The 24,133-nt window shown below is 37.6% G+C and overlaps 1 protein-coding gene across 1 annotated transcript in view; it reads right to left on the bottom strand.

The window, feature by feature from the left end:
• The window catches only part of elk1 (ETS transcription factor ELK1), a 179,488-nt gene that overhangs the window by 36,364 nt on the left and 118,991 nt on the right, over positions 1-24,133 (bottom strand). Inside the window, exons 3-4 of the mRNA XM_028813330.2 lie at positions 8,906-9,304; positions 8,380-8,526 (exon numbers count right to left, since the gene is read on the bottom strand). Of these exons, the coding sequence (XP_028669163.2) occupies positions 8,380-8,526; positions 8,906-9,304 (546 nt within the window). The remainder of the gene's footprint in view (positions 1-8,379; positions 8,527-8,905; positions 9,305-24,133) is intronic.

Genomic DNA, 24,133 nt, shown 5'->3' with positions numbered 1-24,133 from the left:
ATTCTTAAAATAAAGTATGCACCATAAAATACACAAGTTACGTCTTTCTTCTAAATAATCTTAAATGCAATGCTCTATATAAAAAACTAGGAAATCAAAGACACTGAAATAAATCTGCACTGTAAATATATTAAGATTTTTACTTATTATTTTTACTTGAACTTATTTAATACTCTGAATAAATCGGTTTAGTCTTTGTTAGAGTTATTTCAGCTTTGGGATGCTCATTCTTTTGAATACTCATTTACATGTATTTGCTTAACAAACACTTACTGTGTATGCAAAGTGACTAACCAAAGAGACTTTTACAATCTGATTACATCCATCAGGCATTGCACCGAAAAGTAAACTAAAAGGTGTTATTTTCTTTTTAGCCTTTAAACAATGATATTCCAAATATACCTTTGAATTACTATTTTGTTAAAACAGTAATTGATCTTTTAAAAAGCTAGTTGTTATAATTAAACCTCCTGTTCTTTCCAGCAGACTGTGCTTATTAAATGTTCTTATATTTTTTTTGATTTGTCCTGACTAATATTTAAAACTATATAACACAAGTTTAGTATACTTGGCAACTTACATTTGATGGATGAAATGCAAGCCTAACTGAAAATAATATCAGTACAAAAGTGAAGGAAGATCAAATCAAATATTTTCCACCTACATCAAAAATGCTGCTTAATTCCCACTTTTTATTATACTTAAGTGAATATTTCACATTTTAAAACCTCCTTATGATGATTTATACCAAAAATTGACACTGTCCACTCTTCTACTATTGCCGTGGCTTCTGACGGAAGTGTGTGCCAGGTGAGATGGGGGGTCTGATTCGAGTCGATTGTTTGCTGGGTTCTCTGGTGTCTCCTGTGTAGGTATTGTTTAATGAATGTCTTTGAGTATCCGTTTGAAGTGAAAAAACGGAAAAGATAGCGTCTCTCATTCGTTTTTGTCTCCTTCGTATTACAATGGGTGTGGACTCTTCTGAATAAAGTTTTAATATAGGTCCGTTTAAGAGATGCCGGGTGATTGCTGGCGAAGTGTAATATCTTGTCTGCATAGCATTCCTTACGGTAAACACTTGTGATCAGGGTGGCATCGTTACTTCTTTCAATGGAGATGTCCAGGAAGCTGATACGTCGGTTTATTTCTTTTTCCACACCCATTGTAATACGAAATACAAAACACAAAAACAAACGAGAGACGCTATCTTTTCTGTCTTTTCACTTCAAACGGATACTCAAAGCCATTCATTAAACAATGCCTACACAGGAGACGCCAGAGAACCCAACAAACAATCGACTTGAATCAGACCCCCCATCTCACACTTTATCATCACGGAGTGTAAGAAGCCACGGCACACATCCTATCCAAATCAGGTATCAGAGTAGTACATAAGCCTTCGAACAATCTGCGCACAGCCCTTTTCAATGCCAAAAACAAGAAATCGACAGCAGAAACATGAAACGCAGTTAATAGCATTCCATGCAGTTCTTGCCCAGCAGTATACATAGGACTAACATCAAAAAGAATCGCAACACGTATACAGGAACATCGCAACGCCGTCAGAAGGAAGGACTCATGATCACTGATCTATACGCATACAAAATCAACCGGACACACATTTAACTGGGACAATGTACAAGTAAGATCTAAGGCTAGTACTAAAAGTGTCAGAGAGCTGGCTGAATCTTGGCTATTAAATGAAAATGCCATTAACAGACATTTGGACATAAACCCAGCATATACAAATTTAAGAAGAACATGTTCATAATAAATAAAAAAAAAATTTACGACCAATACTCCTCCCAACACCCACCTCATTACTCCCCCCCCACGCACACACTGACCTAAGACCGACCACTTAATTTTGCTATATATTGCCTTTGATTGTTGTATGTCTAAGCATTATCCTCTGATGACGGCTCCTGGCAGGGGCTGAAAGCTCAGGAATAAAAAAAAAACAAAAAAAAAAAAAAACTTTATGATACGTGATTCATCTTCTCCCTTTGTGGATCTCTAGCTGCAAATTATATATATATATATATATATATATATATATATATATATATATATATATATTTTGTGATAATGCCGCTAAACCAGGGCTTAAACCAACACAGACAAAAGCAGGAGGCACACTTATAAAAACACAAATGTTTTTTATTTTCTTTTTTCTTCACCTGTTGGCAACATCTTCCCCGTTTCCCACAGGCACACAACACAGTCCCAAACACAGGCGCATTCCCAATACTTTCCTTCTCTTATGCTTTTTCTTTCTCCACCACTCCTCCTCGGCAAGCTTTGTCTCCCTCCTCCCGACTCTGGCTCCTTTTATAATGCTCCCGGTAGTGCTCCAGGTGCTTGAAGACCTAATTCTGGCAGCACTTCTGGGTGTGGTGGAAGAGCTGCTCTGTAGGGCTCAGCAGCAGCTATAGCACCCCCTGGTGGTGCCCACGAATCCCAAAAGGGCTGCACCAAACTCCAACTCCCATAAAGGCCTGAGGGAGTCCTAAACACTGCTGCAACCCAGGGGGGCTGCCATTTAGTGTTCTGGGGGAGGTACTGTCCTGGCCAGGCCTGCTCCCTCGGTCCATATAGTGAAGAGGTGTTCTGGCTGGACAAGGACCCCAGTCATCTGTGACTATATATGTATATAAACAAACATACATACATAGATATATACTTAGTGGCCACTTTATTAGGTACACCTGTTTGACTGCTTGTTGATTCAAATATTTAATCAGCCAATCCCATGGCCACAACTTAATGCATTTATGCATGTAGACATTATCAAGATGAACTGCTGAAGTTCAAACCAACATCAGAATGAGAAAGAAAGGTGATTTAAGTGACTTTGAACGTTGGTGCCAGACTGGCTGGTCTGATTATTTCAGAAACTGCTGATCTACTGTGATTTTCAAACGCAACCATCTGTAGGGATTATAGAAAATGGTCCAAAAATGGGAAAATATTCAGTGACTGGCAGTTGACTGGGTGAAAATGTCTTGTTTATGCTAGAGGTCAGAGGAGAATGGCCAGACTGGTTCAAGCTGATAGAAAGGCAACAGTAACGCAAATAACCACTCATTACAGCTGAGTTATGTAGAAGAGTCGCTCTGAACTCACAGCATCTCAAAACCTTAAAGCAGATGGGCTACAGCAGCAGGAGACCACACCGGGTGCAACTCCTGCCAGCTAAGAACAGACAACTGAGACTGCATTTCGCACAGGCTCACTAAAAATGAACAAAAGAAGATTGGATAAACGCTGCCTTGTCTGATTATTTTTAATTTCTGCTTTGACATTCAGATGGTAGAGTCAGAATTTGGCGTCAACAACATGAAAGCCTGGATCCATCCTGCCTTCTGTCAACTGTTCAGGCTGCTGGTGGTGGTGTAATGGTGTGGGGGATATTTCTTGGCACACTTTAGGCCTCTTAGTACCAACTGAGCGTCATTTAAATGCCATGAGCCTACCTGAATGTTCTTGCTGACCATGTCCATCCCTTAATGATGGCTACTTCCAGCAGGGTAACGTGCCATGTCACAAAGTTCAAATCGTCTCAAACTGGTTTCTTGAACATTATAATGAGTTCACTGTACTCAAATGGCCTCCACAGTCACCAGATCTCAATCCACTACAGCACCATTGGGATGTGGTGGAATGTGAGATTCGCATCATGGATATGTAGCTGACAAATTTGCATCAACTGCGTGATGCTATCATGTCAATATGGACCAAATTCCCTGAGGAATGTTTGTACCACCTTGTTGAATCTATGCTACAAACAATAACAGAAGTTCTGAAAGCAAAAAGGGGTCCAAGATGGTAAGCAAGCAAGGTGTACCTAATACAGTACACCTTTAACACATACACCATACACACTGTAAGCACAAGTGGCTAAGGTGAAAACAGAAAGAGTAATAAACATTCAGTTTATATATACATATAAAAAAACTTACTAAGTTATTAGTAAGATGAGATTTGCAACAATGTGAGAATAATTTGTACAGGATTTAACACAGTCAGAAAAACATTTAAAAACAATAGTGTGGATAATTCATTTACTCTGTTTATACTCTGCAGGTACATGGTCCCGGATGTGCATATCGTGCAACATGAATGCTGACAAAATTTATGTTACATGGATCTACGAGGATGCGCAAAATACTGTATAAACAAAGCCTTTAAAGCTATGAAAATGTATGGTAAATTACGAATACAGTGGAACCTCGGTTTGGGAGTAACTTGGTTTACGAGTGTTTTGCAAGACAAGCAAAAATTTTTAATAAATTTTGACTTGATAAACGAGCGAGGTCTTGCAGTACGAGTAGTATGTATACGCTTTGTCTGATGAGGGTCATGTGATCACAACTGAGCTGATGGTTCTTCTCTCTCTCTCTCGCAGCGGGATTGTGGGCAATTGTCTCCTATTATCCGTCTGAGTCGGCGTGCCTCACTCATATAGTCAACATCCGTACGAGCGCATACTGTTTACTGCAGCATTAGCATTGTGACTGTGTGTGCGCGCGCATGTGTGTGTGTGCTACAAAGAGGACTATTTCATTTATGTTAGGTAGATTGCCCAGAGGGGACTGGGTGGTCTCGTGGCCTGGAACCCCTACAGATTTTATTTTTTTTCTCCAGCCTTCTGGAGTTTTTTTTTGTTTTTTCTGTCCACCCTGGCCATCGGACCTTACTCCTTTTCTATGTTAACTAATGTTGTCTTATTTTAATTTTGTATTTTGTCTGTTATTTTTCTTTTCTTATGTAAAGCACTTTGAGCTACTTTTTGTATGAAAATGTGCTATATAAATAAATGTCGTTGTTGTTGTTGTTGTGTGTATGTGTGTGTGCTCGCTTGCTCGCTCACATGTGTGTGTATGTGTGTGTGCACACGCGCGCTCGTGTGTGTGTATGCATGCACGTGCGTGCTCGTGTGTGTGTGTGCGCGCTCACGCGCGCGTGTGTGCTGTGACGTGCGAGTCCCCGTCTTGCACCCTAAAACACGAAGCTGAGTCTCAGTACTTTAGCAACACCAGCTTTATTCAGCTTGAAACAGCAACAGCGCGGTTATTTATTGTAGCAGGATCTGCCGCTCTTGTATACACAGACACAGTAGTCAGGCAGGGCCCTGCGCATTTATAATATTCCTTGTTCCATGTATCACCCATCGATGGCAGGCGCTTATAGCATGTCCGCGATCTTTTCGGATTCGCTTTTACGGCGAACTGCTACAGCGCTGGGAGACTGCGATTGCTTTGGGGCGCTCTTCCGCATGTTGTCCCGTTGGGTGCAATCCCACAAGAGTTTAGAAACTCACTCACACCAGCCATGATTCTTTTCTAAGGTAAAGTGCAGGTTAATTTGTTTTATGTATTTTTACTTTATATTTTGTATTAATCATTTTTATATGAATAGTTTTGGGTTGTGGAACAAATCATCTGAGTTTCCATTATTTCTTATGGGGAAATTCACTTTGATAAACGAGTGCTTTGGACTACAAGCACGTTTCCGGAACGAATTATGCTCGCAAACCGAGGTTCCACTGTACTACATTTCAACAGCCTTAAAGTTATGGAACATGTACATAAAGTAGTGATTGACAGTTTGAATTTTTAAATGGTGGAGCTGGGCCATCTGCTTTTAGAGCATGCCACTTACAGAACAAATATTTTTCTTGGACAAGGTGATGACAAAATTATTTCTTTTTACTATTTATATTTAATAATAATAATTGTTTCCATTTATATAGCGCTTTTCTCACTACTCAAAGCGCTCAGCAATTGCAGGTTAAGGGCCTTGCTGAAGGGCCCAACAGAGTAGAATCCCTTTTGGCATTTGCGGGATTTGAACCGGCAACCTTCCGATTGCCAGTGCAGATCCCTAGCCTCAGAGCCACCACTCCGCCCTATTTAGGTGGTAATACAGTCTGTTCAACAGCAGTTAGTAGTCAATCACTGAATATTAAAGCACAATTTATATTCATTAGCATTACAGTGAATTTATCACTACTAACTACGAAACTGGTTGACTTGTGTCTGTACTGGCTCTTCATATGTGTATAGTGCTAGAAACTTTTTAATTTAATATAGCCTCGAGTGACTAACTTGTTTAGTTGTTATATAATTTTCTTTTAATTCTGTTAACATGATTAGCTACATTAAAGAAGCATTACTGTACTTTTGCTACAAAATACCCAGCAGATGGAAGCAATTCATTCTAACAACAAAGTATAACTTAGTACAGTGCATCCGGAAAGTATTCACAGTGCATCACTTTTTCCGCATTTTGTTATGTTACAGCCTTATTCCAAAATGGATTAAATTCATTTTTTTCCTCAGAATTCTAAACACAACACCCCATAATGACAACGTGAAAAATGTTTACTTGAGATTTTTGCAAATTTATTAAAAATAAAAAAATTGAGAAAACACATGTACGTAAGTATTCACAGCCTTTGCCATGAAGCTCACAATTGAGCTCAGGTGCATCCTGTTTCCCCTGATTATCCTTGAGATGTTTCTGCAGCTTAACTGGAGTCTACCTGTGGTAAATTCAGTTGATTGGACATGATTTGGAAAGGCACACACCTGTCTATATAAGGTCGCACAGTTGACAGTTCATGTCAGAGCACAAACCAAGCATGAAGTCAAAGGAATTGTCTGTAGACCTCCGAGATAGGATTGTCTCGAGGCACAAATGTGGGGAAGGTTACAGAAAAATTTCTGCTGCTTTGAAGGTCCCAATGAGCACAGTGGTATCCATCATCCGCAAGTGGAAGAAGTTTGAAACCACCAGGACTCTTCCTACAGCTGGCCTGCCAGCTAAACTGAGCAATCGGGGGAGAAGGGCCTTAGTCAGGGAGGTGACCAAGAACCCAATGGTCACTCTGTCAGAGCTCCAGAGGTCCTCTGTGGAGAGAGGAGAAACTTCCAGAGGGACAACCATCTCTGCAGCAATCCACCAATCAGGCCTGTATGGTAGAGTGGCCAGACGGAAGCCACTCCTTAGTAAAAGGCACATGGCAGCCCACCTGGAGTTTGCCAAAAGGCACCTAAAGGACTCTCAGACCATGAGAAAGAAAATTCTCCGGTCTGATGAGACAAACATTGAACTCTTTGGTGTGAATGCCAGATGTCATGTTTGGAGGAAACCAGGCACCACTCATCACCAGTCCAATAGCATCTCTACAGTGAAGCATGGTGGTGGCAGCATGATGCTGTGGGGATGTTTTTCAGCAGCAGGGACTGGGAGACTAGTCAGGATAAAGGGAAAGATGACTGCAGCAATGTACAGAGACATCCTGGATGAAAACCTGCTCCAGAGCGTTCTTGACCTCAGACTGGGGCGACAGTTCATCTTTCAGCAGGACAACGACCCTAAGCACACAGCCAAGATATCAAAGGAGTGGCTTCAGGACAACTCTGTGAATGTCCTTGAGTGGCCCAGCCAGAGCCCAGACTTGAATCTGATTGAACATCTCTGGAGAGATCTTAAAATGGCTGTGCACCGACACTTCCCATCCAACCTGATGGAGCTTGAGAGGTGCTGTAAAGAGGAATGGGCGAAACTGGCCAAGGATAGGTGTGCCAAGCTTGTGGCATCGACAAAGTATTGAGCAAAGGCTGTGAATACTTACTGTATGTACATGTGATTTCTCAGTTTTTTTATTTTTAATAAATTTGCAAAAACCTCAAGTAAACTTTTTTTCACGTTGTCATTATGGGGTGTTGTGTGTAGAATTCTGAGGAAAAAAATGAATTTAATCCATTTTGGAATAAGGCTGTAACATAACAAAATGTGGAAAAAGTGATGCACTGTGAATACTTTCTGGATGCACTGTATATGTACTGTATGTCAGTGGACTGGATTTGATATACTTTAAATACATTAAATGTTAGATTATACTTTCCGGACGCACTGTATATGTACTGTATGTCAGTGGACTGGATTTGATATACTTTAAATACATTAAATGTTAGATTATCGTGAGGAAAGTACATTCAGGTTCTTTTGTTTTGCAACTTAAAAACAAAAGCATGTTGCATTTTCAATTTATATTTATAGAAAGTTGCAAAAATTAAACAAAACTTTAAGGAATGTACCAAACTAAGGAAGATAGTATGTTTTAACATTTTTATTTTTATAACCCAAAAGGTAGAAGTCTGAAAAATTAATAGACAAATGAGTGGATTTGGGAAACAAATGAATTAGTGAATGAATGTTCAAAGGATAGAACTGTAGTAGTATACCTTGTTAGTGAGTATAAACATGTTTGTTGGAATGTCAAGTATTTTACATAAACTGATCATATTGTATTAATTTAACGATTAGTTCGGTAATTGGCGCAAGCATGTAAAAGTAAACAAACCATACCGTTTTGCTTTCAGCCTGCATGAGCTGTGGACTATGTACAGGTGAAGTTGAAGGTGATGGATGAGCCATGATCACTTGCAGAGTCACAGTTTCATCTAATATTCGGTTGTCCAGGCAACTTGAGACATCTGCAGACTGAATTCGAACCTGAATATAACAAGAAAAGAACAGTTTAAAGCATCCAAGTCTTTTAAAAGAATTAGAAATCAATACACTGCAAGTTTTTGATATTAACAGGCCTGTGTAAGAACACATTACAAATAAGGTTGAATTGGATGCACCCTTAACAAAAACAACAACAGTGCTTCTGTCAAAATTCTATTTTTGAGTTACTATACTCATTAATATCTTAAAGAGGGAATACTTCATGTACTATACACAGTATTAGACTGATTCACAAATTATGGCTTTGTTTACACTCTTGACATCACTTAACAATAAACTGAATATTTGATGAGAAGAAAGAATTCTATTGAAGACTTTAATTGGAAGCTAATTAATCACACTCTACTCTTTAAGAATATACCTCTGGGACTGGTGCATCCACAACAGGAGCCTTGATAGGTTGCAGGGGGGATTGTTCAATTGGCTGAATTGGTTCAGTTTTTATGGCTCTTGCTGGCTTGCTTGGAGTCTGCAGAGACTGAATGGTGAAGGTGGAGTAAAGACCAGACCTCATATAGTCATTGCGGCTGTTCTTAGCTGTGGACCCAATGGCAGCAGAGGATCCTCCTCCACTGCGCTGCTGTTGCAAGCTCTTGGACACTGCAGAGTTTCCATCACCAAGTCCCTTTGGTAAGTTCAATACATCCACCAAATTCTCCCGCCGCTTAGCTTCCTCTTTCAAGCTTTCCATGGCAACAGGCTCAGGATAAGTCACAAACTTGTAGACAAATTTTTGGCCACTCACTTTTTTGATGATGTTCTAGAAAGTGAATGAAATAAGAAGGTTCTAAGTTCTAAAAAGTTCCAAAACTACATGGTACTTTTTATTCCAGATTTTGTCTACATGCAATTAATCTTTCCCTGGCAGGATGCACTTTATCCATGACTGATTTTCTGTAACTTAACTATAAAGTTGTTACATGTAGTCAGTACAAATAAAAAAGGAGATTCTGAGACGGATTGTACGGATCTAGCAGAATATTTTGACTGATAATAAATACCCAACTGTTTCTATCAATTTCACTTTCCTTTAAATATTTAGTTAACAATATTAAGAGCACTATATTATAAATAAGAACCTAATGATCTTAATTTGTGAGTTACTATTTGTATACCATAACAATATTTTTAAGTATTTCTCATCAATCTTGGCAAGTCTTTTCCATCCATTCATTTCTTCAAACCTGCATATTCCATTACTATCTCACCAAAAACCACAGACTACCCCTGCAGCACTCATGAACATATGTACTGTACACTCACTCATACTGGGACAATTTGCAGCCATCAAATGATCTAACATTCATGTTTGACCCTGTTGCTGATTCTTGACATTACGGTAGCTAGACTAAAACAAATTAAAACAAAATAATAAAAATGCCACAAAACAAACATTCTCCTGTTTTTCTAATTTGTCATCAATAAATCTTCTATACACATTCAAACCACAGATTTATATACACTGGGATAAGATTAAAGGCCTTCTAAAACTAAAATACTCATATATTACGAACCTGGGATGAATCAAGTAATGCATTAATTGCTTGCTAGCCTCAAGGCTATGCTCCACGTCAGTAATTTCACTCATAAAATTACATATGAGCCCCTTATATACTAACCGCTTATACAGAATATACTTCAGCGTTTGTTTATCCAGGATATAAATCTACATAATAAGTATCTTGAAAGATTGGACCGAGTTAACCAAAGCTAGAGACAACTAGTTTTCTCAAGAAGGTCAATATGTACAGGTGAAGTAAAAAGTAGTGTTGTTATATGCAGACAAAATCCTATTATGTACAAATTTGTTTTCAGTAGCAAAATAATTGGAAGCACAGGAAAAAAGCAATATTTAAAATGCATTAACAACATTCAGAGAGTTTTACTTTTAAACTCAAATGTACATTTATTTATGAAGCACATCATAAATGCTTTTTTCTGAGACAGAGTTCTTCAAAGTGTGTTTTTTTATAATTTTAGTTTTACAGCTAAACTACCGTATATTATAAAAAAATAGCTCAAAATGAACATGTACCAGGTATCAGAATACTTATGTGAAAGCTATATTAGATAAACCCAAAAGCAATCCAAGGAAAGAGATTCAGTACATATCTCTCAAAATTAACATTATCGAGGCACTCAGAATTAGACTGGGAATTAGTTGGCTGGAAAGATGACAGACATAGTTTAAACCTGGAGTGGAGGATGAAAAAGATTTTTTATATTGATTTACTATTGTTCCAGAATTAAAAACCTTATTTAATTTTAAAATTAACATCTTATTGATTCTTTATTTTTAAAATTATGAACAGTAAACCACTTTATTCTGTCAACAGTTTCTGCAAGCTGGTATGCAGTGTTTTTCCATTTTCCAAACATAATATTGCATACCTTTACAAAAAAACAAAAAAAAAATGTAAACTTTATCTTTATCTGTATACAGAAAAAACATTGTTCAAGTAATGATGATGATGAACATTTAGGTAGTCTTGAGCAAACAAAGATAACAATAATATTCTTTGTAAGGCATTCATCTTCTACTCCTATAATCATCACTCTTATTCACTGTTTTTCTTAATATAAACTCACAGATATTGCTGGCAACCTCTTTATATTGTAAAGAAGTTGACTGTAGATCCTTAGCTATCACTCTATGGGCCTTTTTCACCTTCTTGAACACTGTACAGTGCATGAACTGCAGTGAGTCCTGGGGAACAACAGAACTTAATCTCTTATGTTTGTGCTCTATTTTCTTAACTGTGAATTACTGGAGGTGATGGTCTTCAGACATTCTTTTTCCAGACCTTTCCAGTCTTATGAGCTTCAACAGCTACCTTTCTTACGTCTTCAGAAATTTGTCTTCATCAGGTCATGCTATACTTCAATTGAACCGTGTTATTAAGGGCAGGAAACTAAAACTGGATTATTTTTTCATTGGGCTGGACACCTCAAACCTGCACATGGATTAATCTTATTAATTGGAACACCTGAAGCCAATTACATCTCAGTGCCACTCTTGACCTGGAATATTTAAACAATATATTAATTACAAATGATTCTATCATTATAGCATAAGAAGCAGTCAATTGCTTTTCATTCTTTTTTATAGATACTGTATCTAGCAAATCTATACTGTGGGTTTTTTTCTTCATTCTTTCATTTTCGTCTAAGCAAATTGAATCATTTTAATAAAACCCTGGAAGAATAATTTATTAAAAAAAGTGATGTTATGTGAGAAGGCTGTGTAAAAAAATTCAAAAAAATCTGACTTTCTTTAATCTCCTTTCACCCAACATTCAAAGTAATCAACAACTTCCAGCACACATTCTCTAAATAAATATCTTTTTCTTTAATCCTTATAAATGTCACACGGTTGTTCCAAAAACACTGCAATGCTGTGGCCTCTAGTTCAGATGGGAACATTATTATTATTATAGATAAATGACTTCAGAGTAACTCCATACACTCAAAATATTGAAGCCGTAATCGCTCCCTTTTTACAGATCATAATTTTATTTAATATTTTTCATCAGAATTTAAATCATCTTGCTCTGTTATTGTTCTGTGCCTACTTAGGCTATCAAGATAGATTCAATTACACTACCAGTCAAAAGTTTTAGAACACCTCAGATTTTCCAGTTTTTCTTCAAATTTAATCAGCTGAAATACAATGAATGACCTAAAATGAAAAGATAAGCAGTAAACTGCCACAGGTGTAAATTTAAAGTTTAGGTTAGCAAAAACTGAAAAAAGGACATATCAGAATACTACAAATGGTTCTTCAGGGAACAACTAATAGGTTACAACCTACAGATGTACTGCAGCAATCAAAGCAAATTAAGCCTTGCAAGTTGAAGCAAATAATTTGCATAGGTGTCCCAACTTCTGTTGATTACTTAAAAAACCCTCTGTCTGTCTTAAAGCAGAGTTGGAACAGACGGTGTAACAACACCCTCTGATGTACTACTTGGACAATATTACTCTGTAGAAAGTAGTAAATTCCAGTGATAATGGCAAGAAAACTGCAATTAACACATGAAATCAGACAGAACATAATTACCCTTAGAATTGTAGGCCTTTCATTTAGAGAAATTTCAAAAATAAAAGTGTCAATGAGTACGGTGTCCTACACAATCCAAAAGCAATTGCAAACTGAAAGAAACTATGATAGTAAGAGATCTGGAAGACCCGAAGTCACATCCCAATTAGAAGACAAGTTTCTGAGAGTCACCAGCTTGCGTGACAGGTACCTCACAAAACAACCACTTCAAGCACAGCTTAACGGGGTCGAAAAAATCAAGTCTCGGTTTCTACTGTGAAGAGGAAACTTTGTGCTGCAGGTTTGACAGGGCGAGTGGCAGTGTGATATAGCGGGTCCACGGCTCAGCCCAGTTTATAAATAAATAATCGCTGCACTCGCGGCTTAAAGAGGGCACATGGTATTGCTTATGTGCACAGGTGAGGAATCGTCTGGATCCAGAATTGAAGTCGGGAGCTGTTAATCGCCATACCTGAGCCACGTCCCCGTAATACATAGGAGAAGCGTGAGGCAGAAGGAAAAAAAAAAAAGAACGGTAAAAGAAAGGAAGAGGCGGAGAACGAGAGAGCAGCATTAGGGAAAGAGTGGATGAGCAAGCCTGCTGTGAAAGAGAGAGGTCAGCACGGTTAGGGGTCCCAGATACAGCGAGTGACCGGCGCTCATGGGACAGGATTGCTCTCTCTGAGGCTTTTAATAGAGTGGGTACGATCGGGAAAAAGTCTGGCCTAGGGATCCGAGGAACAACTTAGAGTGCGAGAAGGAAGACGGGAGGACAACCAACCCTGAGCGGTCAGGCAGACACCGGTGGAGGCAGTCATGATGGGGCTCGGTGGAATGAGGACCGTGGTGGCTGAAGTCTCGCTAGCTGAGCATAATTTGAAAGAGCTGGAGAAACTGGGAAGGAGCAGAGCTTGGCTGGTGTGACCCCAATGTTGTCAGTAGGATTTTAATCTTGTTTTAGCCTTGTTTTAACACCTGGGATTTTTACCTTTTCAATGGATTATTTATTTATTTAATAATGTTTGAAGCACTGCACTATTTATTTGAACACTTGTTTTTGGTTTTGACATTTTAAATTAAAGCACTTTTGCACCTTTATGCACCATCCCCTTGCTTCGTTGATGTCTTCACTGATCAGCTCATCCGGAGACATTACTGACAGTGTCGGGTTTAAAAGATCCCAAAAATAGAGATGGGAGCATGATGTGGAACCAGCATCGTCACAGGCAGTAAAAAAGCCATTCATTAAAGGATAAGATAGGGCCTTGAAATACCAGCTGTGGGGTAATGCAGACTGGAAGAAAGAGTTATGGACTGATGAATCAAAATTTAAATCTTCAGTTCAACACGCAAGGTGTTTGAACACCATCCAGTTCATGAAAGGATGGTTCCTCAGTGTGTGACACCATCTGTGTTTTATTAAAGCAAATAGTGTGAATGCAGCTGTTTAAGACTGAAATAAGCAAATAAAGGGGGGGACCTTAACAAGCGAGACAACTAAAATGAAGCATCAAAATGGAACAAAAACATGCAGCCACTGTGGCCGTTTAGGACTGACACTGCCCACCTCTGTCCTATAGCAAGACAATGACCGAAAACATAGCTCCGGGCTATGTCAGAACTAGACATTAAACTGTGTGTATTTCTGTAACAACTGAAAAAACTGAGGAATTCTAAAACTTTTGACTGATAGTGTATGCATTATACTTCTGGCCAAAGGTGAAAAAAAATAACATTACTGCTGGAAGCGAACATATCAAAAACATTAACTTATACAGCTTGAAAGGACTTGATGTACTTCAATATACTATATTCCTTCTTGATACAGGGTGTCTAAAAAGAATGAGATCTCTTAGGTAACTGATATTTGAACATTATTTGAACAACTTATGTGATTAAAAAGGGGGTAGATTCTCAGAAAGTTTAAATTCAAGAAAATAGATGCTGTACATTACCAGAAAATCAAAATAACCAAGTCATCAAGAACAAAACAAAATACTAAATTGTAGTAAATATTCAGAATACAATGTTGAAACCCAAAGATTCAATCAACATAGAAAGCATGAGGCAAAAGGTTAGTTATTATCCACAATTTTGGACAACCAGGAAGTACACAACACTGACCTTTATACCTTTGACCTGGATATGTCATGTCTGTGCACTTCCAGTTGACCGTGCCTATCAACAGCATAGAAAAAATAAATGAAATGAACATAAAATGGAAATTCCCTTAAAAAAATTAAACGGTGTTATGACAGGGAACAGTGAATGAATTTTCAATATGTGAAAATGAAAATAAAACTAAAAAATAAAGACATACGTGGATGTTAGGGCATACAAATTACCAAATGAAAAATAAAAACTACTAAGAATAAAAAAAAAAGAATTGGCATGCAGTTGTTTTTTTCCTCATCAACATTGTGCTAAAGCTTGCAATTATTTATCGTGAGGTTTAATGTAATCAAAATTATATTTACCTTAAAGAAATCAATTGTAACATGGAAAAATCATAAGTACCTTGCCTTGTCAAGTATACTTTAAAAGGTTGATTTTTTCAATTTACTGCAAACTGTAAGGATATCATATGATCATAGACCATTTTTACAAATTCAAGGAACTATGTGTATATTTCAGTATTATTGGTTTAAAGTAAATACACACTGAGGTGGGTGTGGTAAAATCCAAGCATTTCCACCAGTCTGCCAAGATCAGAAACATCTACTTGAAATACATCCATCCATCCATTTTCCAACCCGCTGAATCCGAACATAGGGTCACGGGGGTCTGCTGGAGCCAATCCCAGCCAACACAGGGCACAAGGCAGGGAACAATCCTGGGCAGGGTGCCAACCCACCACAGGACACACACAAACACACCCACACACCAAGCACACACTAGGGCCAATTTAGAAACGCCAATCCACCTAACCTGCATGTCTTTGGACTGTGGGAGGAAACCGGAGCGCCCGGAGGAAACCCACGCAGACACGGGGAGAACATGCAAACTCCACGCAGGGAGGACCCGGGAATCGAACCCAGGTCCCCAGATCTCCCAACTGCGAGGCAGCAGCGCTACCCACTGCGCCACCGTGCCGCCCATTCTTGAAATACATACATGCAGTATATTTTATTCACATCCTTGCTGCATAGCCAGGTAGCCTTTATCAAGAACCTTCCTGAGAAAATGCTCCTTCCACACAAAATGTTCTGAGTAAGTACTGCAAGTAACTTTAGGATAAAGTTAATTGCTCTTCTTTAGCATGACTTTTTTTTTCCCTTTCCCAGAATATGTGGTGTCACACTACAGTTTTATCATAATTTAACAAACTTTATATAAGAAACCTACTTAATCCATTACAGTTTGGACAGGGAAAATGAACGTAATTTTATGGTGAACACTTTTTTAACTAATTCATGAGCTTTACGGTTCTATCAACATCTGAACTTGTTCCCCAGGATCCAGGATCAGTACACATGACAACAAAGAAACATATCACAGGTCAATGTCATAAGAAAAACACTTTGATTAACACATTAGTCTCTAGCCCCTCATTGTAGAAATGCAAGCTGGCGAATTAAAAATACATGTAAACTCATATATGCAATTAATTGGCAAAGACTGTAAAATAAAAAATGCAACTGCAGCAGATGATCTAAAGTTTGTTTATTGTTCCACTGAATTTTAGACATAATTGTTCTTCAGGAATAAGTGTAACTGTGCCTGTTGTACTAGTTATAAGGCTTCTGCCTTGTGCCTGGTAATTCTCACATAAGATTCACATCTTTACAAACCTACACTACATATATAGTTCCTTAAATAAAATGAATGTGTAAATATACAGAATAACAAAGTGATATCTGAAAATGTTTTATGATCTTCTAAAGCCTCCTGCAAGTTTGTATTTGTGCATATGCACATGTGGGCATAGGCCAAAAAATAACAAGAAAAGAAATTAATTGTTAGTAATGATAATTTCACTTCCATAATTTCAAAAGTCAATAAATCAATGGTGACCATTTAATATAACTACAAATATGAAAACAAAAAATACTACTATTCAATTAGTTACCACACAACTTAAATGTGATAATAAATACTATTTTTACAGAATGAATGGTAAAATATATTTGCCTATGTGAACATTAAGAATTTAGTATAAGTACCTTTAATATGTGATTTACTAACTGCCAGAAGAAAAACAAAATATTGGATTTTTATTTACACAATAAACAGCATTACTGAAAGTGCTGAGTATTTGTTAGGCCAAAGTGAGCTGTAGTTTATAGAAATTTTGTCAGGGCCACAAAACTCAAACGTCTGAGTATTAAAAATATTTTGGTTTGGAATACATACTTTGGGGTATTTGCAGTGAATTGGGAATACCATACCATACCATTATCTAAGCCCACTAAATCCTAAAAAGGGTTGAGGGGGGCTGGGCTCTTTCCCAGCAAACAGGGTTTAAGGCAGAAACGGTCTCCAGGACAATATACCAGTCCATTGCAGGGGAACACAATCACACACACACACACACACAAAACACACTCTGACTAGGGCCAGTTTAGCATCGCCAATCTGCCTAATCTTTATGTCTTTGGGAGGAAACTGGAGCACCTGGAAGAAACCCACACTGACATGGGGAAAATATGCAAATTCCACGCCGGGAGGACCCATGACGCACACCTGGTCTCCATGAATACAGAATAGTTTTCACTTAATCTCTCTATCATAAAAAAAAAACAGTAGGACGTCGAGACGTGATCTTCACATTAAGATCACTGAAGACACTTAAAAGACCCGCAAGACTAAAGAGATTGGCCATGGAGCGTCTCGCAGGGACCTTAAACATGAGACTTTGTGCCAAGAGATTGACCCAGGACCGTCTCGTGATGACGTAGAACATGAGATTCTTGCAAGACACGCCCTACTTACAACCAAATAAGACCACGGTCATCGAAACTCTCAGTCGTGTTTTGGCTTTGAGCACATACAGATCCAGGGCTCTCAGCACATATAAAGCGTATAAGGACAATACGTTATAGATGAAATGTAGACGGCTAAGTGAAGAAGAAAGCAGTGCGGAAAAAGAGACTCAAAAGTGTTGGAGAGACAAAAAGAAAAAGAATAATCTAGGTGCAAATTCAGAAAATAAGGAAAGTAATTATCAGCCCGGAACAAGTGGAATTGAAAAAAAAAGCACGTTCAATGCGGACGTTGGCGCTATACACATGCAGAGCAGGTTAGAGATTATGAAAGCAATGGAATTCGAAAGGTTCAAAAAAAAAAAAAAAAAAAAAGATACACATGTGGAGAAAGTTACTTTAGAAAGTATAAAAGAAAAAAAGAAAGTAAAGACCGCAGTAGCGCAAACAAACGGAAATTATTACTCAAAAAAGGGAAAATAATCACCACGGACCAGGGGCCTCCTGTATAAACGGTGCGTACGCACAGAATTCTTGAGTACGAACGTTTCCACACTCAAATCGCGATGTATAAAACCTAAACTTGGCGTAAAGCCATGCACATTTCCACGGTACCTCATACCCTGGCGTACACAAATTCTCTGCTCGGTTTTGCAGACTGGCGGCACCCAGCGTCAAAGCAGTGCTACTGTTCTTGTGTGGTTACCCTTTCTTTCTTAGAGCCATATTCCCGACGTGGCTTTAAAAATACACTGAAATTAACTGCATATTGTTTATTAGTGTAATGCATCTGATTGTAATTAACCTGTAGCAATATAATGGTCCAGGGAATAGCCATAGTATTCCAAATACATAACTGCTTTAGCGTTGTTAATCTCACTGCATGTTCTTCTTTCAGCTGCTCCTGTTAAGGGTTGCCACAGCGGATCATCTTTTTCCATATTACTCTCACTGCACCACTCGGAGTATTTATATCACTGTATCTGAGTGGGGAATAACAGCAGCAGCTGATCGGAAAGAAAATTATCAGTATACAGTTTCAAGCACGCTGCCTCAGCCACGGCAAAACGGTTCAAAGCCTTTCCTGTATGGAACTCGCAGTTCAGAAGCAGTTTCATCCCAAGAACTATAAACGCACTCAATCAAGTGCTCCTTGTAGAACTGTTTGTACTTATAAGTACAACTAGCAAAATACTCGCGCTTCGCAGCGGAGAAGTAGTGTGTTAAAGAGGTTATGTAAACATATATACTTATATATACATATCTACATATATATATATTCATATACACATCCACATATATATACATATATCAACATATATATATACACATACATATATCAACATATATATATATATATCAACATATATATATATATATATATATATATATATACACAAATTTACATATCTACATATATATACACATATATACATATCTACATACATACACATATATCTCTATCTATCTATCTATCTATCTATCTATCTATCTATCTATCTATATATATATATATATATATATATATATATATATATATATATATATACACTAATAAAAGGCAAAGCCCTCACAGACTCACTCACTGACTGACTGACTGACTCACTCATCACTAATTCTCCAACTTCCCGTGTAGGTGGAAGGCTGAAATTTGGCAGGCTCATTCCTTACAGCTTACTTACAAAAGTTAGGCAGGTTTCATTTCGAAATTCAAAGCGTAATGGTCATAACTGGAACATATTTTTTGTCCATACACTGTAATGGAGGAGGCGGAGTCACGTATCGCGTCATCACGCCTCCTACGTAATCACGTGAACTAAAAACAAGGAAGACATTTACAGCACGAGTCACACGCGGGAACGAAGGTAAGTTACGTTAATTTTTGACTGTCTTTTAATACTGTGTGAGCATACATATTAACACATGTCCAATTAAACGTGTGCATTTACGGGGTGATTTCTCAGGCTTAAAAGCTCGCCTTTTACTAAAAAGGTAAATGCAAAACTATTTTCAATCAGTTTATTGAAACGCTCCCGTTAAGGATGGCAATAACATATTCGCGAGATAAAAGAACGAAGTAGGGGGAAATGGAGGAACAGCCGCAAACAGCGAAGACCAAAAAATTAATTAAACAATTGAGAACGGAGCGAGTTAAGCATACAAGCGTGTTCATAAGGGAAACAAAGCACGGTGTAAAACGTAAGTTTAAATTAAGTTAATAAAAACGCTCCCGCTGCGGATTGCAATAACATATTCGCAAGATAAAAGTTTAATGAGAAGACACGAGGTATAAACGAAGCACACGCCGTGGCGCAACGTTAGGGGCAACAGTTTCAACCATTCTATGATCTGCTTCTCGCAACTGAAAGACGGCACATGGTGGATGTTAGCCGACTTGCTGACCGCAACGTTAGGGGCTTCAACTATGGCGCTGACGCAACATCTCAGTGCCAACACTTTGCAGACTGTACTTAAAAGACACGCCCTCCTCACTGGACAGTTAAAAACACCAATCAAACTAACGATGACATCAAGTATTACCCAATCAAAAGTAGGAAAGGAGGCATCTTCATAAAATGCGTGTGGGATGATTTGCATGGGACGCTGCTTTAAAAAAAAAATGATAAAAAAAATACGGGATAAATCCCGTCCAGTATTGATTCAAAACGGGACGCGCAATTTCATTCTCAAACGCGAAACGATTCCGTATTTTAAAGGACGGGTGGCAACCCTACAGTGCCAGGTAACCACCCATACAATCAGATTGTGATTCAGACTAGGAATGCAATGAATGTAATTACCCCGATCTACATACAAGGCGAAAGTCTTGCAACATTCAAAGATGATGGTTTGGGATAATTAGTACTTATTAAGTACAACATTGAACATAAAAGAGCTTATGAAGCCTTGAACCGAAAAAAGCAAGATCTCAGAGATCGTAAAAAAAAAAAAGGAGGTAATGTCGTTTTACTCGCTGTAGATTTTACTCAAACATTACCAGTTATTCCACGAGGGAGACCAGCAGATGAACTCAGCGCGTGTTTAAAATCCATGCTTCTCCCACGGTCGGTTATATGTCGCGTGTTCTCGGGTAGGTACACCAAAAAATGTATACATTTAAGCATGTAATGGGCAAAGAAAAAAATGAGGTATACCCGAAGGCACTGCAGTAGTACTCAATGTAACTTTACTTCTTAAATGTTAATGTTTTACTGTTTAATAATTTATACGCTTCTTATATATTGTTCAAATTCTTTTATGAAAATACCAGTGACAGCGCAATGCACGATAACATGGAGTGAATACACCATACGCATCTGCCCACGGCCGCCCTGGTGTGCGCAGATAGGAGTTGATTCTAAAATAAAATAAAAATAAAAAGAGTAATACATTCATCACCCATAAAGCGGATAGCAGACGTGACGTATTATATGTGTACCACATTTCAAGTCAATACGTGAAACGGTTTGCAAGCTACATGTGATTTAAAATCCTGGACAGACCAACGAAAAGCCACGGTAGCAAATTATTGAAGAAGATTTTACTGTTTAATAATTTATATTTATATGAAATGTGCTTCTTATATATTACTTCATATTCTCATATGATAATGATGTTAATGTTGTTTATATTGATTTCTATGTTATTGTAAGTGCATCTATGTGTGTATATGTATGCATGTATGTGTATATATATATATATATATATATATATATATATATATATATATATATATATAAAAAATATATATATAAAAAATATATGTGTATATGTATATATAATATATCTGTATATGTGTGTATATGTGTGTGTATATGTGTATATGTATATATATATGACAGCAACACTCATAACAATGACAACACAATTACATTGACAATCATGTTACGTTATTTTTAAAATGTTTCCTTTACTTTTTCATAACCTCTTTAACACACTACTTCTCCGCTGCGAAGCGCGGGTATTTTGCTATATATATATATATGTAGATATATATATATGTAGATATGTAAATTTGTATATATATATATATATATATATATATATATATATATATATATATATATATATATCTGTATATATATATATATCTATATATATATATATATCTATATATCTATATATATATATATATATATATATATATATATCTGTATATATATATATATATATATATCTATATATATATATATATACATATATATCTGTATATATATATATATATATATCTATATATATATATATATATATATATATCTGTATATATATATATATATATATATATATATATATATATATATATATATATATATGTATATGTGGATGTGTGTATGTATATATATATATATGTATATGTAGATATGTATATATATGTATATATGTTTATGTATATATATGGTTACATAACCTCTTTAACACACTACTTCTCCGCTGCAAATCGTGGGTATTTTGCTATATATATATATATATATATATATATATGTGTCTGTATGTGTATATACAGTACAGTAATCCCTCCTCCATCGCGGGGGTTGCGTTCCAGAGCCACCCGCGAAATAGGAAAATCCGCGAAGTAGAAACCATATGTTTATATGGTTATTTTTAGAATGTCATGCTTGGGTCACAGATTTGCGCAGAAACACAGGAGGTTGTAGAGAGACAGGAACGTTATTCAAACACTGCAAACAAACATTTGTCTCTTTTTCAAAAGTTTAAACTGTGCTCCATGACAAGACAGAGATGACAGTTCTGTCTCACAATTAAAAGAATGCAAACATATCTTCCTTTTCAAAGGAGTGCAAAGCAAGCAGTCAAAAAAAAAAATCAATATGGCTTTTAAGTATGCGAAGCACCGCCGGTACAAAGCTGTTGAAGGCGGCAGCTCACACCCCCTCTGTCAGGAGCAGGAAGAGAGATAGAGAGAGATAGAGAGAGATAGAGAGAGACAGATAAAAAAAATCAATACGTGCCCTTTGAGCTTTTAAGTATGCGAAGCTTCGTGCAGCATGTCCTTCAGGAAGCAGCTGCACACAGCCCCCCTGCTCACACCCCCCTACGTCAGCGCAAGAGAGAGAGAGAGAGAGAAAGCAAGCTGGATAGCTTCTCAGCCATCTGCCAATAGCGTCCCTTGTATGAAATCAACTGGGCAAACCAACTGAGGAAGCATGTACCAGAAATTAAAAGACCTATTGTCCGCAGAACCCCGCGAAGCAGCGAAAAATCCGCGATATATATTTAAATATGCTTACATATAAAATCCGCGATGGAGTGAAGCCGCGAAAGGCGAAGCGCGATATAGCGAGGGATCACTGTATATATATTTATATATATATTTATATATATATATATATATGTGTGTATGTATGTATGTGTGTATATGTATGTGTATATATATGTTGATATATGTATATATATGTGGATGTCTATATGTATATATATATATATGTATATATGTAGATATGTGTATATGCAGATATGTATATAAGTATATATGTTTATGTATATATATGTTTACATAACCTCTTTAACACACTACTTCTCCGCTGTGAAGCGCGGGTATTTTGCTAGTATATCTATCTATCTATCTATCTATCTATCTATCTATATATATATTCACGGCATTCGTAGTCTGTGTCACAATCTGATTGTATGGGTGGTTACCTTCCAGGTAACGCTTGTGGTTGGCCAGCAATCTGCTAACATCCGCCACGGTGCCCTCAGTTTGTGAGGAGCAGATCATAGAATGGTTGAAATAGTTTACTGTCAAATAAATGCAAAGAGTATGCGACACGTGTTTCGCCCTCATTATGGGCTCATCAGGCGTACACACTCCACTGCACTCCCTCTCGGGAATCGAACCTCGGACGTCAGCGCCAGAGGCGATGCCCCTAACGTTGCGCCACGGCGTGTGGTTCGTTTATTTGACAGCATGTAGATCGGGGTAATTACATTCACGGCATTCGTAGTCTGTGTCACAATCTGATCGTATGGGTGGTTACCTTCCAGGTAACGCTTGTGGTTGGCCAGCAATCTGCTAACATCCGCCACGGTGCCCTCCGTTTGTGAGGAGCAGATCATAGAATGGTTGAAGTAACCACCCATACAATCAGATTGTGACACAGACTACGAATGCCGTGAATGTAATTACCCCGATCTACATGCTGTCAAATAAACGAACCACACGCCGTGGCGCAACGTTAGGGGCATCGCCTCTGGCGCTGACGTCCGAGGTTCGATTCCCGAGAGGGAGTGCAGTGGAGCGTGTACGCCTGATGAGCCCATAATGAGGGCGAAACACGTGTCGCGTACTCTTTGCATTTATTTGACAGTAAACTATTTCAACCAATATATATATATATATATATATAATAATAATAATAATATATATGTCTATCTATCTGTCTATATATATATATATGTCTATATATATATATATGTCTATATATATATATATATATATATATATATATATATATATACAGTGATCCCTCGCTATATCGCGCTTCGCCTTTCGCGGCTTCACTCCATCGCGGATTTTATATGTAAGCATATTTAAATATATATCGCGGATTTTTCGCTGCTTCGCGGGTTTCTGCGGACAATGGGTCTTTTAATTTCTGGTACATGC

This window comes from Erpetoichthys calabaricus, chromosome 11 (assembly GCF_900747795.2).
Source record: "Erpetoichthys calabaricus chromosome 11, fErpCal1.3, whole genome shotgun sequence".
In the NCBI taxonomy this organism is placed as follows: domain Eukaryota; kingdom Metazoa; phylum Chordata; class Cladistia; order Polypteriformes; family Polypteridae; genus Erpetoichthys; species Erpetoichthys calabaricus.
The sequence above is the reverse complement of the archived record's forward strand: the minus strand, read 5'-3'. Positions and strand labels throughout refer to the sequence as shown.